The sequence below is a fragment of the Ursus maritimus genome, unplaced genomic scaffold (assembly GCF_017311325.1).
Source record: "Ursus maritimus isolate PB19 unplaced genomic scaffold, ASM1731132v1 scaffold_4, whole genome shotgun sequence".
NCBI lineage: Eukaryota > Metazoa > Chordata > Mammalia > Carnivora > Ursidae > Ursus > Ursus maritimus.
Window position 1 is genome coordinate 5,567,267 of NW_024426552.1, and position 18,673 is coordinate 5,585,939.

General features: G+C 45.5%; 1 protein-coding gene across 1 annotated transcript in view; it reads left to right on the plus strand.

Annotated features, from left to right (window-relative positions):
- Positions 1 to 18,673, plus strand: part of DSCAM (DS cell adhesion molecule) — a 619,423-nt gene that overhangs the window by 534,016 nt on the left and 66,734 nt on the right. The window contains exon 20 of the mRNA XM_040621659.1: positions 5,301 to 5,434. Within this exon, the coding sequence (XP_040477593.1) occupies positions 5,301 to 5,434 (134 nt within the window). The remainder of the gene's footprint in view (positions 1 to 5,300; positions 5,435 to 18,673) is intronic.

Below are 18,673 nucleotides of genomic sequence, written 5' to 3' on the forward strand. Positions count from 1 at the left end.
CACAGTTAAAGGACTTGTCTCCTTTAAAGAATGTTTAGAAAATACCACTCTTATAAGAGCAAAGGCCAGGAATATCGGGATCTTGTGGAAATGGGAACAGAAAAGAGATGTGTGCATGGCTTGACCGTGATGGCCGTTGTGGAGCGTTCCCTCCAGCACCACGTGGTCTGCGCATGGCTCAGGGCCACGTTGGGCTTGGGGGTGTCCAGCGACCACGGCGGATCACACACGCACCAGCTCGCATGCACACACACACACACACACACACACACACACACACCACCCATAACACACACACACACCCCTGTCTGTGCCTGATCGCCGAGACCAGAGACGTGACCACCGCGATAATGGAGTTGGCTGAAGCATCTGTGTACGTAGACAGACTTACACTTCAAACCAGAGCAATAGTTTTTCCAAAGCACTGACGTTGATGTTTTACATTAAGATACATCATTAGAAGCCTTAACTGTACAGACTCACTTTTTATGCTGTATAACAGATCACCTCCAACTTAGCATCTTAAAATAACAAAAATTTGTTATCTCACCATTTCCATGGGTTAGGGGTGCGGGGACAGGTCAGCTGGGTCCCTTGCTCGGGATCTCACAGGCTGAAATCCAAGTGTTGGCTGGGGATGTGGGCTCATCCAAGGTCAGGTCCTCTCCCAAGCTCACTGGTTGTTGGCAGGGTTGGGTTCCTTGTATGTGTAGGACTGGCACGGTCTCCTTGGCGCCCAGAGGCCACCTGCCCTTCCCTGTCACATAGCCCCTCCCCAGCAGGACAGTTTACTTCTTCAAGACTAATGGGAGGGTGTCTCTACTGCTTCAAATCTCTCTGAATTCTTCCATCTCTGACCTCTAGACCCCTCTTATAAGGGGCTCCTCTGATTAGGTCAGGCCCACCCAGAATACTCTCCTCTTGGTTAACTTAAAGTCAGCTGATTAGGACATTAATTATATATGCAAAATCCCTTCACCTCTGTCACATAACATAACCTGATCATGGGAATAATCCATCCATCACAGTGACAGTTACCACCCACGTTCAACAGGAAGGAATTACACAGGCACGTACATCAGAGGAAGAGAATCTTTGGCACCATCTTAAAATTCTTCCTACCACATTACAGCTGATGAAATCATTTTTCTATTCACTTAGAAAATCTTAGAATGTTCCAGATACTGCCTCAGGCACTGGAGATACAGTAGAGAACAGAGTGGGCCTGGTGGGGCTTGTAGGCTGCTGGAGGAGACAGATACTTGAGTGGATCCTGACATGTGCCCCAAAAAGAAGGTATTTAAGAGAGAACTTGGGAGCCCTGACTTAATCTAGGCTAGTGGTCAGAGAAGGTTTTCTCAAGGAAGTAATATTTAGTAGAACCTGACAGATGCATGAGAGTTGTCAAGGAAAAGAAAGAGAGTAGGAAAAGATTCTAAACAGAAGGAAGCTAAGCCCCTAGACCATCCTGTGTCAAGGTCCTGGGGTGGGACAAGCATGCCACTTCCAGAGATCTAAAAAGTGGTCTGATATTGCAGAACACTAAGCCAGAGGAAGAGGCCAACTACTAACCATGTCCACGTGGAGGTCTAAAGGGCTCACTAACCTTACACATCCTCTGGGGTGGTGCCAAGGGGAGAGAATTCTAGGTTCTGGCTTTTGCAACCACGAACATAGCTGTGCAGTTTCCTACAACAGGTACAGGAGGGGGGAGGTTTGGAAGGGAAGACGGTGATCTCAGTTTGGGACATGGTAGGTCTAAGGCACCTGTGAATCTGAGGGGAGATCTCAGTGGCAAGTGGCTGTGAGAGCTGTAAGAGCTTCTGAAATGCCGTACGGAGGTGTAGGCAAATTGAAAGAACATGGGAGAGCTGGTTCTCTGGAGCCGCATTCTTTACTTCAGCCAATTAGATCTGAAGCCAGAAATCCACTCAACAAGGGCTAGGAATTCGTGAAAATTATCTAAACTTGCTTGTACTTCCATTTAAAAAAAAAAAAAAGCAGATTAACAGAATGTAACTTGATGACTAAGAATGTTGTAAGAAGTATGTCCCAGACAGACCATCCTACACCATCTGTTTTCTGCAACTCTCAGCATCTGGTGTTTATAGTTCAACACTGGGTCACAAGGTAAAGGCTAGGATCCTTTAGTGGTGTGCAATGTAAAGAAATGAAGATTGTCCTTACAAATGATAGCTAGAATTTATTTGGTGCCTGCTGTGTGCAAAACTCCATATACATTCTTTAGATGAATTATCTCTCATAATCCTAGCAATAAAACCACAAATAGGTACAGTTATTGTTCCAGCTTCATAGATGAGAAGACTAAGGTTGGAGAAAGTTGGAGAAGTTGTTGGAGAAGTTAATGTATTTGCCCAGGACAGAGAGCTAAGTGGTAGAGCTGAATAGAAGCCCTCAGTGGGAATGCAGGGTTCACATCTTCCACCATCATGATATAGAATTTTGTTGTATAAAATTCTAATAACCCTACAAGGAATATTGCACTAGACATATCATACATCAGTGTATGAGGAGTCAGGGATTTACACAGTAAATGTAGGGAAAGCCCTTTGATCTGATATAATCAAGAGAAGTTAATGGAAATAAAGCAAGAAGTCACTAAAGTTTACAGTAACCAACAGACGTACTTTAAGGTGTGTTTAAGGTACATTGCATTTTAACTTAAAACATACAAATAGGATTGATTCTCTATTCATTCTTTAATTAAATAACATGGTCTCATTTCTTTAAGTTTTGGATGAAGAGATCTCTACGTCATCGGTTCCATGACAGTTTCCATCATGGATCATCTGCCATTTCCAGCTTAGGTTTCCTGATAGTGGAGTAAAGCATGCTGCCATTTGCCAACAATCTCTTTGCTTGATTTCTTTTTTAAATCTGTCTGTCTTGATTTTTGCCATGTGTATCATTTTTCTCAATGGTCTTAGCCCAAACCTAGCCAAACCTTCCTTTTTTTTAACTTACCTTTGAGAAAACTTTTCCGAAGAAGTCCCATTAATTGTCACAGAAACAGCTTTCCTTGGCACTCATATTTCATGGGTTTATGTAATGAATTAAATCGCGTTACCATGACAAGTATAAGTGTCACAAACAAGGGGAAAACAAGCATGACTGACTTGTTGAGCAGCCCCGCAGGTGGTTGCTGCCCAAGCACTTGGGCTTCTAGAAGGAAGCTGGCCAGAGGGAGTGTTGGGCATGAACGCCAGCAAGGTGGTTGCTTTGCAGAAGGAATGGAGAGTGTTGGCGAATCCGGGGCATCCATTAGGATGAAAAGGTCAAGCAAATGTTCACTCTACCCTTGGTGTTCAGGAGGAGCCTTTGCGGGTCTGAACCAGGTTGAGGATTGGTGGATGTCTTGGCTGTTACCCTCACCGGTAGGAAACCTGAGCACAAATGCCCTCGTACTCAGGACAGCAGTGCCTTGCTCCTGACGACTTAGTAATTCAGGTGTCATAGCTTACACGTGTCCCCTTTCCTAGACCCCTGCCATCAGCAGGATGCCAAAAACTGGTCCCGAGGTTTATATTTTCAAATGGAGACGATGTCCAACCCAAGTTGGCTCTCATGGTGGTTGCTGGTTTTGTCACTTTGACCTAGAAGAGTCAAGAGGGCGATCATGAGACACACATTCAACTCCAGAAATGTTTACTGAGCAGTTATGTTGCTACTGGAACAGGAAGAGACTCAAAGCTTCCTCCAGGGGCTCACAGGGATGTATGTTGGTTGGAATGTGAAGACCTCTATCCAGGTGGGACCCACCGTCCACGTGGGCAGTCGGACAAATGAGGAACAAAACAAGATCCTCAAGGCTTATCTAGTAGCAACATTAATGTTCTTCTCCCTTCTCCCTGTAGCCTGCCTACCTCACTCCATCCTCCCTCTTCAGCCTGGAAAACGGAAAGATGGGGGGGAGGGTAAATGCCTTCAAGCTCACTCCCAAATCATGCTTAATACCATTAGCACCACGTCCTGCCTCTTAGATGGTTTACAGAGGAGGGTTTGTCGTCTACGTGAGCTGTGAATCTTTGACGCAAAAATCTATCCTCATTTAAAGTATTTCTGTACCTCCCCTCTGCCGAAAAGAATGCCATTACCAAGTGTTTCGGGCAAGGAAGAGTAGTCCGTGATGACTGTGGAAGTTTGCCCGCATTCCTCTCTCACTCAGGAGGCAAGACATACGTCCCCAGCCTGTTCAAAGCCAAACTCTGTAGCAGCACAAGAAGCTAAATTCTCCAACTGTTCAGAGACGGGGAATCACGAGGGACTGCAAGGGGGACGTATGCCTCCCGGGAACACAGGGACTTGAGCTGAATGTATAAGTTCTGTGGGAGAAACAGTTATTCGTGGCACTTGTTGAAGAGCAGCAAGGGAGACTTTCTTCAGGGGGACTGCTGTGAGGCACACGTGTGGGGACCACCTCAGTGGGGGGTCACTGTAAGAGAGAGAGAGACTGGGCTTCCCTTCACATACAACAAGTGAAAGTGGGAATTTACAGCCAAGGGATGGAGGGGAAGGAGTGGGGTTGCTGGGTGGAAAATTACGGACAGGAGACATCAGGGATGCAGGGCGTTCTGACTAGATGGATGGAACAGGACTTCTGCTTGTGTGTCAAGAGTGATCAAATATTGGGGAGGTTCTGGCTGACCTGACTCAGCAGGATTCTTACTAAAATTAGGCTCTTAGAGGACATGCCTGAGGACAGGACTGGTGGGGCTCACCAGTGAGAGAGACCGTCAGTTCCTAGGGCTGCTGGAACAGAGTACCACACACAGGGGGCTTCAACCACAGAGATGCGTTGTCTCATGGTTTGGAGGCCGAAAGTCCAAAGTCAAGGTGTGGGCCAAGTTGGTTCCCTCTGAGGGCTGTCAGGGAGAGTCTGTTCCAGACTTCTGTCCTTGGCTTATCAATGGCCATCTGCTCCCTGTGCCCTCACACTGTCCTCTCTCTCTGGGTGTTTTTGTGTCCACAGTTCCCCTTTCTTCAGAAGGACTCCAGTCCTACTCGGTGAGGGCCATCCTAACGACCGCAATTTAGCTCGGTCATCTCTCGAAAGACCGCTTCTCCAAATAGGGTCGCAGTCCGAGCTTCTGGGGTCGGGGCTTCCACATGCCGATTCTGAGGGGACCCGGTGGAGCTCTCTCTCGGGTCAGCACTGTTCCTCGAGGAGCTGACCGCGGAGAGGGGCCGGGCCCAGCTGGGGCGGGGGTCGTGTTGGGCAGCGTGGGCCCGAGCGCCCAGTCGAAGCCGCATCTCTGTGACTAAACGCCCGGCTCTTCTAGTTCCAGGTCCTCCTGCGGGAGTGAAGGCAGCCGCGGCCTCGGCCTCCATGGTGTTCGTGTCCTGGCTTCCCCCTCTCAAGCTGAACGGCATCATCCGAAAGTACACTGTCTTCTGCTCCCACCCCTATCCCACAGTAAGTTGGTAAATAGCCAAGTGCCTTTCAAGCACCTTCCAGAAACGAGCTGCGAGTGCTCAGTGGGGACGGTTTCGTTCCTTTGTTTCCCACCTACTTGGGTCTTTCCAGTGGTTTTATTTTTTTCTCCCGTTGTCTCCACCACAAAGCAACATCCTCATTTGTACCTCATTTGAAAATACCCATCTGAATCATGGTAAGGGACACAATTGTCTAGAATTATTGTTTATTTGGTGACTTCCCACAAAACTGCCAGCCGGCTTCTCAAAATCAAAACCCAGAGGTCTTAATTGTGCCTTAACTGATAGTCGGAGGACAACACCTATTGATTTTGCTGTTGGACTCGTCATTATGTGCACTCCAGGCCCTCCCTGCCTCCCCCTTCCCTCCGCCCTAACTCCTATGGCCCACCTCCCACCCCTTCTTCCCGCCGGGCCCCATCCCCACTGAGGGAGAGCAAGCAAGTCCCTGTTGTGCCAGACACGGGGGCCTCTACTGAGGATCTGTGACCCTGACAATTACGTGGTCCGCCTCGTTCATTATGACAGAATTAAAAGTTAGGGTAATTAATACTTCCCAGTGCTGCCTTTATTTTCATTAATATTATTACTACCAAGTCATAATTACAGAGCTAAGCTGTTTCTCAGACCAGATACAAAAGCAGATCCAAATGGGAAATTTTAGAGAAAAGAAAAAGTGGGACAAAAAATTCATGTTATCTTCATAGGATTATGTAAGGCATTTTTGAAGGTAGGCACCTTGTCTGACCCCTCTGTCTGTCCCCTCACTGGGCCATAGAACTTGAGAGGCATAGTTATTCGGGAAGTATTTGTGGAATGAATACACGAACTAATTTTGGTTCTTTGTTGTTGTTGTTTTTAAGATTTTATTTATCTATTTGACAGAGAGACAGCGAGAGAGGGAACACAAGCAGGGGGAGTGGGAGAGGGAGAAGCAGGCTTCCCGCCAAGCAGGGAGCCCAATGCAGGGCTCGATCCCAGGACCCTGGGATCATGACCTCAGCTGAAGGCAGACGTTTAACAGCTGAGCCACCCAGGCGCCCCCTAATTTTGTTTTTTATTGTGGTAAAATACCTTCACATAGAATTTACCGTCTTAGTCATTTCTAAGTGTCCAGGTCAGTGGCTTTAAGCACACTCACACTGTCATGGGACCGTCTCCACTGTCCACATCCAGAACATTCTTATCTTTCCAAACTGAAACTCTGTCCCTCTTAAGCACTAACTTCCCGTCCCCTCTCCTTCCAGCACCGTCAGCCACCATCTGCTTTCTGCCTCTGTGAATCTGACCACTCTGGGGGTCTCTTAGAGGTGGAATCAGACAGCCTTCGTCTTTCTATGACTGGCTCACCTCACCGAGCATCGTGTCCTCAAGGGTCATCATGTTGTAGCAGGTGTCAGGATTTCCTTCCTTTTTCAGGCGGAATCATATTCTTGAACTAATTTATTAACTGATTCTCTAATTAAAGTGATACATTTTCCAAAGCCTAGAGTCTGTTGGAACCCCCCAGGCCTTGGAGCGCCCCAGACAGTGAGCGTGGGAGATGGGGGAGAGCATGTGTTCGGTTCGCAGAGGTCCGCGTCTCTGCCGGAGAACATTCGGCAACAGCAGCCCCTCTGGAGCTGAAGTAAAGATTGACATGTAAATGGTCAGAGACGGGCTCCAGAACTTTCTTGCGGGTTCCTTCTTTGGTTTCAGTCATGGTGGTAATTCCCACCTGCTGAATCCTACCGTCACAGTGCAGAGATACTAAGGAAGCAGTACCAGGAGGAAGGGCCAGGCGGTCATGGTCTGCGACTCAGAGAGGCGATTCGCGGAGGACCCCTGCGCAGGCCCTGATTCTCCCGTCAGCCCCAACATAGAACCCATCCGCCAGAGAGAGACGAAGTCATTGCTCGAGTAAAGCATAGCTGTGTTCCACTCCAATCTGAAATGCTTCTTTATTTCTATTCGCTCATTCATCCATCTATTTGCTGTCACACGCACATTTGCTGTTCTGACTCCAGCAACCTAGGAAGAGACTAGCAGGGTACCCAGAACGCCAGCAGCTCCCCCTCAATCTGCTCTTTATCTCTAAGCTGCCAACCCCAGCCTGGCCTATTTGCAGCTGGGCCTGACAGACCGATGCGTGGGCGCGACAGCCCCCGTTGTGGATGCTGGCGGCCACGTTAGTCCCCGTCCTCCCAGCCTGTGAATTCCACACCATGGAATAAATTGCAGGAGGTACAAATCCTGCAGCCGTGATCAAACTGTCTGCAGGAGGGAGAAGAAAGGGATTTCCACGGTCTCTCCGTGCACAGAACAATGGGGTTCGCCCACCCAGGACCTTCCCAGGCCCTTCCAAAAACGACCATCATAAGATCCAACGAACCAGAAAAGATGGGGATGAGCAACCAGATTTTTCACCAACTTGATGTCTGACTCCCACTAACTACGTGTCTCTGTGCTGCTTTTGACGATATGAAAAAGCACCATGGATCCAGAAATAGGATCGTGACGGGGTGCCTGTGGTCTTCCGGGCAGCAGCATGTCTGTTTTGGGTCCAGAGTCCCAGAGCGGCCCTCGATAACGTGAAGTGAACCAGAATCAGGCTATTCCATCGCTCGAACCACATGGCTCTTCATCTCCTTCAAACATCGCCTAAGACCACAAGGCCCAGATTTTTTCATAGACTTTATTTTTAAATCACTTTTGGGTGACAGGGAAACTGAGTGGGAGATACAGAGATGTCCCATACAAGGCCTATTTTGAAAATAAAACAATACCATTCTAAGAGCGGAGAGAACTAATACATTTCTTACACTTGAAAATACCGCCCATTATTTTGGGGGTTTTGCTCACATGGAATTAGGAAGAGAGTATAAATTACTGGAAAGAGGGACTATGTTTCCCTCCTGAGCTTCTGTAATTTGACTTGAAGTCAGAAGACTGGATGCTGTCACCTCTTGCGAGGCTTTGAGATTGCCGCCTATGTGGCCGAGTAAACACCAGAGGGCAGTGTGAGCTCTGTATGTTTCTCTTGCTCATCTCTCCGCCTTCTCTTTGAAATGATTTCATAGTTGAATGTAGAACATGGGAAGATAAATGAGGACACCGCACACCCTGTAATTTGTTGCGCTGTAAGGGACTCCCTCGGCTAACCTCCTCGCTGATATAAAATTCCTCTAGGACCTGTGACAAGCTCCAGGCTCTTCTCTGCAATGCGTAAAGCCCATTGTCTAGTAACAGGCACTGGTTTCATTGTGTTCTCTCGGGTCAGCTTAGTCAAAGACGTTCAGATTTGAAATTGCTTATGTGGTCAGACGAGAAACTGGAAATTCATCTAAAGTCTGGTGGTGCTGGGAGTCTCACGGTAAGGGACCCGCAGGTGTGCCGAGACATCGACCTTCCCAGGCAGAGATTCGAGCCACAAAATCTTAAGTTTCATTTGATTCAGGAACTCATCCATATAATTTGGGGGCCATGGCTATTAATTTTCATATATGATGGCTGGAATGATCTATTCACCCACTTGTAAGGTCCCAGGGAGAAAAGAGCGAAGCTGGATCTCCTCTCTAGCACGCCTCCCTGCATGGAAGCAGCCCGCGGGAAATGCCATGTGTTAGCTAAGCGTGAGGATACAGAAAGTGTCTCTTTCACGTGCTAAGCAGACGAGACAGGGAAATTAGGCAGCACAAACTTCTCAGCTATGAAAAACAAAATCAGAAGGCCTGAAAGAATTATGTCAATGAGCCGTGCCCCACATCAGTTATTCCAGTTTGGAATGATGATGTGATCCAGTCCCTGCACCATCAGGTGTTCAGTCGACGGTGCTGAATGAGCAAAGGAGAATGTTCCAGTACTCTTCTTATCCAGAAGACGACTTTCAGCAGCCAAACTCCCCACGGGGTAGCCCACAACTTAGAAGTAAGCAAGTCTTCAGGAAAGCAGGGAAAGTAACCTTCGCCGGGGCCGGGTAAATTCTGAGCCAAGGTAGCAAGTGTGCGTTTGCCCCCTGCCCACCCACCCACCCCAGGGCCTGCATTTAATAAATCATGGGGCTGAGGACAAGGGAGACGGCTTCAGAAACCCAGAAATGTTGAGTAATCTCGGGTCGAACAAGAGTGCCATGATGGAACCCTCAAGTGGGGTCGACCTGGCCATCCATTTTTATAATGCTGTCCATCTCTTCTGGCCACTTCTCCTGTCCCCGAAGCCACCACAGACCCCCTGGTGGCACGAGGCCATTTCCCCCTCCCCCTTGACACCCACCCTTAAATGTACGCATTTCTCAATACTCTTCCTTCATCCTCCTTTCCTAGTTTTTATTATCTCCATGAATCATTAAATCTGTTCTTGTAACTTAACTATCATCTGAAGTTATGAAGGTCAAAAACGTTTCTCTCCAACCCCGACCATCTTAGAGGACCAATCAGTCCCATATTGCCAACTTCCTTCCATCCATGTCTCCATCAAGACTCCACCACATCCAACGTGTCCAGAACCAAATTCATTCCTGCTCCCCTTCTCTTCCTGTCTCCCAGCTAAACTAATGATCTAATGATACCCTTTGTCCTCTGACCAGAGGCTTGAATCTCAGGGATTTACAACTAGACTTTTATTTTCTTTCACATGTACGTCCCTTGTGAGTTGGTGGTAGCTCTGCTCCGTGTTATCCGCACTGCAGGAGGGACCAATGCGGGATTTATGGCAGACAGAAGGACCTCTCCGGGGGGTCTGACATGGGCATAACACGGCCTCCCCCACCACAAGGGAACCAGGAAGCCAATCCCAACACAGATCCGGAAGACAGGAAAACCAGAGGAGCTTGGAGAACAGCTCTAATGGCGACCACGGGACTGCCATGATAAAAGATAGAGTGTCTGCCTTTCTTAGAGAAGTTCCTGGTTCTAAGGAGGGCAGAAAATACCAGAGATGGTCGCTGTTCTTGTGACGTGGCAAAGGACACAACCAGGACGTGCAGAGGACAGGATGACATGGAGCACAGGCAAGGGGGTGTCGCACAAACAGTAGGGTCAGAGTCAGTTTCTTGGGATGTACGTACAGCCCTGGCTTCCAGGTAGGGATGTTTTACTGAACTGAAGGGTATTACAACCAGAGGAAACAGCATCTGTGAAGTGACATTGTGTCACGAGAATCCTCTCTCTACAATATCTTTTCAATCCTCGCCCTTCTTTCCATGCCCATCAACATTCCCCGGGTTTAGGTCCTCACCTGGGGAACCAAACTAGTGGGAATCAGAAGCCTTCCCACTGCCAGTCTCAAGGGCCAGTCTGGTGTCCACATTGCTGTCGTCATTCTTTCATATTCTAGATCTGACCATGTCACTCCCTTGGGTGCATTCTTGGATGACTCCCTTTTTACCTAAATCCTCAAGATGGCCTGGATAGATTGCCACGATCCAGCTCCAACTCCTGTCCAGTCTCAGATCTCCTATCCCAGCCAGTTCTTGAGCCGTGTCATGTCTCGTGCGTGTGCACGCGTGCTTACTCGGGGTCCTCCCTGCCTTTTTCCTCTCATCCTCCTCCCATTTAAAGTCTTTATCCTTAAGTCTCAACTTAAATGCTATATTATTTACTCCACCATTTTTGAGCATTTGCTATATGCTAAACATTTTATGCCTGTGGTTTCCAAACGTATTTCTTCGTGGCTCACAATAGGAAATGCATCTTACAAGCACAGTCCTGTACCCACACAATAAAAGCTTCACAAACAAAATTTACCCTTGCTCCACATGGACTCTGATATTTGCCATTCTGGTAGGTTTTTTGCTTTTCCATTTTATTTTGCAAATGATCGTCAAAACTCACAAAATGGCTTCCGTTATCTGCATCTTAACCAATACTGGTTTTCAGCAGTTAATCTTTGTGATTACCGTATGCAGGTGGGGTTACTAGGACCTCACTCTAGTGATATGGAAATGCAGCATGTGCCATCTGGCCAGGACCATGCAGTTTGCAAGGTAAAGGCAGGGACTGCAACCCACAGGTATTTGAGCTCAGAGTCCAGGCCCTTCACCCTCACAGCCTACAGCCTTCCCTGGGAAGCTGGTCCCCAGCATTGGTTTTCAGCCTCATTTTGGCGTAACTACAACCTCTTGCATTATTGTTAGGTGGGGGCAAACTTGGGCCCCCAGATTGGCTTGTCAGCAGAAGTACAGGCCCCCCCAGCTCGTCACTGTTCTGCCTTTAGAAAGCCTGGTATTATGCTGAAATAGCGGATGTTCAGCAAATGTTGTGTTGGATTAAATGTTATGGATAATGGCTATGAGTCGTCCAGCAGAGGTGAAGCTGTATAATGAAGTTTCTGGTTCATAAGGCAGGAAAGTATCTTATATACTTGGGGATGCTTTCGCTCTCATAAAGAATTAGATAAGACGCGTGTGCTTTTAAATCACTGACATGGAAATCATCCTTCCGTAGGTCTTTCTAAAAGACCTAATGGTGGCTCTCTCTTTTCTGTGGTGGCAGAGCTAGAAATGATGGAGCAGCCACAAGTTGGCGAAGAAGGCGCGGGCCGGTTCCATCTGCACATGCGCAGTGAATTACTTGTTCATCGTCAAGTAAGCGACAGCGCTCAAGTCAGAGTAATAAAGCGCTTTTACAGATAGATCATTTGCACGGCAGAGGGGTGACCGCAGAGAAGAGATGAGGCACAGCTGTAGTGAACGGAGTTGATTTTGTTCCGAAGAGCCTGGGTAAAGTAAGGGCCCTGTGGTGCCAGTCTGGCTAATTGGACGGTGCTGATTCTAAACAGTAATGTGAAGCCACTAGCTTCTTCTGTGCCTTTTCTGGACATCAACTTTAGTGCGCTTGCAAAGTCATAATTTTTATATTTCCAAAGCCAAAGTCGTTTGTCTGGAAGACTTTTTAAGAAGCCAACGGTCGTAGATATAACAACAGTTATGGTCATCTCAGGAAAGGGCAGACGAAACCACCAAAATTGACTTGGAGGAAGCGAGTAGCTCGAATACGCTCTTCCGCTACGCATGCGGGCCGTCCCAGCCTGTCTCTGCAGGGTAGGCTTCCAGATCCATTACCTTCTCTTGGGGTGAAAAAAGTAAAATACAATGAAAATCAGACCAGAATGTATTATACATGAGACTTTAAAGAATAAAGACAAATCTTAAATTGATCCAGCTAACTTCTTATTCTTAATGTAATCCAGGTCATTTCTCTGACACTAAACAGAAAGATTTTCTATGTCCTCGAAGTGTCGTTGTCCAATAATTAAAAGAGCTATTTTGCTTATTCTGCTCTGGGAGAGGTTTTTTTAAATCACTGCTGTGAACATACTATCCACAAAATCAGAACATTCGAGTCTTTTTTTAAATAATTAGATATTAGAGCTTTTTAAAGCACCATACTTCTTTGATAGAAATAGTTTTTCATTAAAAAGTTAATTGAAATTTTTTAAGTGGAATTCTTTTTATATCCATGAGATACACTGAATAATTTGATCTGAGCAGCCTGCGAATCCATAGTCATTCTTTACATGGTTATTCTCGATTGTATTCAAATAATTTCTAGGTCATTAGTCAACTTAATGCAACAGGTGTTGCCTCAGTCTGTTCCGGTTAGTGGCGGGTGGGTCCTGACCTGCAATGCTGGGACCTAGGATCCCCGAGAAATCATAGAGGGAGGGGTACGGCTAGGCCACCCTCAGAGAGCCTGAACCCCCATCCAGCGTGGAGAGGTGGTGAGGACTTGCAAGACCTTAATCTGAAGGGGAGTAAAGACCAGAACCAGAACCTTACATAACATATAAACCAAGGGCGGATGTGGCCCCCCGTGGAGGGGCTGAGAGAAGGCTACAGGCTTTGCAAGTCATCCATCGAGCTAAATAGTGTGAGGGGTTTGGAAACGAATCCAGCAACTATTGGATAAATATCCAGTTTTATAGAAATCACTAAAGAGCATTGAAAGTAATTCATTGTGGTTAATTTTACCTTATTTACTCTTACAAAGTGTCTTAAACATGAAAGGAAGATGATTGTACCAAAGCCAAGAGGCAAAAATAGTTCTGTAGTGACAGTAGGTCCAGTAGACCCTGTTCTCGGGGTTTTTGTGGGTGACACTGAAGCACGGGGAGAAAACCAACCTTCCAGCAAGCTCTACGTTCTTTTGAGGAGTATACTGTCGGGTTCCTCAGAAATCCATGACTCCACCCACCAGACATAAAGCAATAGTGAGAAAGGCAGAACAAGTCAATCACAAGCTGTGTTTTCTACTCTGGGTACAATTTTCGTGAAGTCAAAATATCTGAGGTTTTATAAAAGAAACTTGCCATAAATATTTTTTAAATCAAATACGTGAAGTTTTTATTTATTTTCCTAGGCATTTTATAAATATTAATCATGTCCTCCACTATGACTGAAATAGTTTAAGAAAGGGAATTGAAATGATTTTGATTTCTAGATTTTAGGAGGAGCTTGTCGGGATCTTACTATGCCTCATTTCATTATTCTTCCGTTGGCCAAGTTACGATCATTTCTTGTTCCCTTGGGGCAGGAACTTCCCTTGCAGTCTGCACACTGGACTTGAACTCAGTAAATATCTATGAATCCAAACACAGCAACTATGGATGAGTTTTTCCCATTACAGGCACGGGGCTAAGAGCTCTCGCATACATTTTCTTTGCAAGACCCAAAGGAGAGATCTGTAGTCCGGTGACTTTACACGGCTGACCCCAGGTGTCCTATCCCTCTGGCCATCCCTTATCAGCCCAGTTATAGCCATCCATGAAGATTAATTCACATCGTAGACATAATCAAACCCTCTAGAGTGGCTGATATCTCTGTCTTAACTTTGAAGATGAGACGACAGAATTATAGATCTGCCAGCAGGAAATTAAATATTTAGAGATTTAAATTTTTAAATTTTGAAAAAAGCGCATCCCCTCCTCCCCACCAATTTCTCCTTTTGCCACCTTCAATTCACTAATCCTAGGAACCTACATTTGGAGTGTGCTTTTCTTTAGGCTACAATTGTCTGTCTTGCTGCCCTTGAGGGAGAAGCTCCCCTGTTCCTTTCTATTCCCTGCACACTCTCAATGCTTTAGCGTCTCTGATGCATCAGTGCAGCAGAAGGGGCAGGGAAATCTGGAAATAAAATCAGTCACTTCTCACTGACCAGAGTTTGGAAGGGAGTGGCACATAAAGGGACGGCATGTACAAATTAGCAAGTCACTTCCAACATGATGAGATCATTGTGTTGGGAAATCCGGAATCAAATAAAGAGACAATTGATGAAAGGTAAATATAATCAGGTATTATATTTCATCTGAACTATTGACGTAAACGTCCTAAACCCACCACGCTGCAAGTGACAGCCAGCCCCAGCACAGCCTGCTGTCCTGCCAGGAGCCGGGCTACCCTTTGCCACTCTGCATAGCCTTTGTCCTCCTCAGGTGTGACTCACCGATCTCTATATTCTTCCAGACTCCAGGCTCTCCGAGGAGTTTGCTTGGAGCTCAAAAACCCCTGACATTCCTCGGTGGAAATGCACACAGACTGCTCTCCACCAGACTGTCTTATTCCTGACTTAGCCTCTTATCGGGCCCAGAGATGGATGATGGATAAAACACCAGAAAGCCCTGCATAGACAGTCTCATGGGTTTTTTGTTAGGAAAGAAGGTACCAGCATCTTTGGGACTATCCTCACTTGGTAAGCCAGTTGCTAAAATATTAAGACAACAGGAAAAGTCACATTTAATATCCAGTTACATATATTATGAAGAAAACAAATCAACCTATCTATTGTTTAAATTGATCAGTTGGCAACCTTCTGCTTACACTTCTGAGAGCTGGAAAATGGTGCCTAATTATGACAGTCATCAGGGGAATAGAGTGGCATCAGAGGGTGATAGCACCAGTGCAGCTAAATTTCCCAAATCACCAACAGGAACCCCTGGACAGGTTGACTATTATTTCTCACCCTAATCTGTAGAGAAATTTCATTCCAAAGGGAAGAAGTTTCTATAAATAAACCTTTTCACTTTGGCTTTTGGTTTCTTTTCTATATAAACAGTGAAACAAATATTGTTGCATAAGAAATTGTATTTTTTTATCATTGATTTTAGCTGTGCCTTGGGTTGCAGGTAAAAATTAAATAAAATGCTTATTTTGTAGGTAGTCAAGGACCGATTGTCCCTTATAGATGGGATGCTTATTGAGTTTTAACTAAAACCTATGTGCTCTTCACAGAAAAGCCTTATTTTCTGAATGTATTTTAATGCTCTGTTGATGCTTAATGTTCAATAGGAGTGATTGTTATAATTTGCACATCATTAAGCTTTGTAGAATTAATTTGGCAACAACATAGCCTTGGAGCATTACAGAATACAAATATACACAGTCTTGGGATTGTCTCCTCAGACTGCTAGGAAGCAAGCCAAATCCCCTCTGAAATGCTAGAAGGATCCGATGCTCCCATGATTTTCTGAACACAGGACAGGACTGGCGTGAGGGGTGGGGTGGAGAAGGGGGCAGGTAGGGTGATGAGGATACAAGCATCCTAATGACTAATGAATCATTATGCTTCTTTCTTAACACAGATCCCAAGCTCAGTCAATAAAAAATAAAGTCAGAGAATTTCCCATGGTCGAATATTTGACATCATCGAACTTTACATCAAAAACCAGGGATGTACTGTCTGGTGACTAACATAATATAATAAAAAAATTATTATAATAAAAAAAGAAAGAAGCATAATTAACATCTGCACCCCTGATTAATTGTAGAGCTGGTCTTGCAGCTCATGCTGCCTACCGACCTACATGAGGTCTGCTTAACAGCTTACAAGGGTCAAAGTAAGCCCTTGTGTGTTTGGTTGCCTGTAACGGCCGCATGGACTCGGACCAGAGCACTGAGCTTGAGTCTCTGCTCACCTGTCTGCCACGCTGACGTCAGGAAGTCACTTACTCTGTACCTTAGTTTCCTTGCCTGGGTCCACTTTGATAACAAAATACCACATTGGGTGGCTTAAACAAGAGATCTTTATTTCTCATAGTTCAGGAGGCCAGGAGGTCCAAGATCAAGGCACCCTCAGATCCAGTGTCTGGTGCAGGCTTTTTCCTGCATTTTCATTGTATCTTCACGTGGCAGAGAAAGGGAGAGAGAGAGAGAGAAACCAACCTCTGGTCTCTGCATCACCTTATAAGGGCACAAATACCATTCACGAGGGCTCCACACTCATGACCTAATTATCTCCTAATATCATCATATTGGGGGTTAGGATTTCAACATATGCATTTGGAGGGATACAGATATTCAGTCCATTCTGCCCCTGGCCCCACAATGTCCATGTCCTTCTCAAGTGCAAAATATATTCATTCCATTCCAACATAAGTGTTAACTCATTCCAGCAACTACTCTAAAGCCCAAAGTCTTATCTACATACCAGCCGAATCAGGTATGGGTGAGATTCCAGGTACATTCATCCAGAGAAAAAATCCTCTACAGCTGTGAATCTGTGAAACCACAAAAGTTATATGCTTCCAAAATACAAGGGTGGGACACACATAGGTAGACATTCCCATTCCAAAAGGAAGAAGTAGGAAAGAAGGAAGAATTGATGGTTCCCATGTAAGTCCAAAACTTAGCAAGGCACATCCCCCTGGATCTTAAGGCACAGGAATAATCGTCTTTGGCTCAATGCTCTACCCTCAAGACCTCCTGGGATTGCAATGTCTCCCCAAGTACTTGGTGGGACTGTGCCCACACTGCAGCCCTCTACAGAGGCTTTGTCTATTTTGCAGTTCTGCAGGGCAGAATAGAACCCCCAGGGCTCTCCCTGGCAGGATTCTCCCCCACTCAACTCTAGGAGGTCCTACCCTCAAGGCTTCAGGTGGAGGCTGTCTAGCCTGTTGAGTGACCAAGGCAGTGACCCTGATGATGTCAGAATATCCTTCAAAGCTATTCTCCCCTTTTCTTGAAGAATAGCACAAGTTCAGGGCCAAATAGCTCAATCATCCTGTCCTGTAGAATCAAAGAACTCAGATAGCCGTTTTTAACTCTACCCCATCTGATGAAAACTGGCAGTGTTCCTGCTGCTGTAGCTGATTCAGTCCATGGCTGACACCGGTGCCAATCTTCTTATCACGTGGCTGCTGGTCCACACCCTTAATGTTCTCATCCACAACACACTTTCTCCTGTTTTTGCAAAGGATAGGCTGAGAATTCCCCAAATCTTTAAGTTCTGGTCCCTCTTTGCTTAACAATACTTTCTTTAACTCGTTTCTCCCTTTTTGCATTTTACCATGAGCAGTCAGGAGGAACCACAGTGCTACTTCTACACTTCACTTAGAATCTTAGCTAAATGTCCAATTACCTTCCACAGAACACTAGAACATGAACACAGTTCAGCATTTTCAGCAATATTTGAAAAATATTTGAGAAATATTTGAAAAAGGTTTATTGTAGGCAGCATATGGTTGTGTATTGCCTTTATATCCATTCTTACAATCTCTGCTGTTAATTAGGATTTTAGATCATTTACACTTAATATAATTATTAATATATTGATATAGGTTTAAATCTGTTATCTTGCCACTTGGTTTTGTATTGTCCTATTTGTTTCCGTTCTACTTTTTTTTTTTTTTTTTTGCTTCCTTTGGATTAATTGAACATTTTTTTATAATTCCATTTTATTTATTTGGCTGGCTCGTAAGCTTTATTTTACTCTTTTTTTTTGTAATTTCATTTTTTTATTATGATACATTAGTCACCATACAGTACATCATTAGCTTTTGATGTAGTGTTCCATGATTCATTGTTTGCATATAACACCCAGTGCTCCACACAATACGTGCCGTCCTTAATACCCTTCACTGGGCTAGCCCATTCCCCACCCCCTCCCCTCTAAAACCCTCAGTTTGTTTCCTGGAGTCCATAGTCTCTCATGGTTCATCTGCCCCTCTGTCCCCCCCCCCTTCATTTTTCCCTTCCTTCTCTTAATGATCTCCCTGCTATTCCTTATGTTCCACAAGTAAGTGAAACCATATGATAATTGTCTTTCTCTGCTTGACTGATTTCACTTAGCATAGTTTCCTCCAGTTCCATCCATGTTGATGCAAATGTTGTGTAATCATTCTTTCTGATAGCTGAGTGATATTCCATTGTATATATGGACCACATCTTCTTTATCCATTTGTCTGTTGAAGGGCATCTCGGCTCCTCCCACAGTTTGGCTATTATGGACATTGCTGCTATGAACATTGG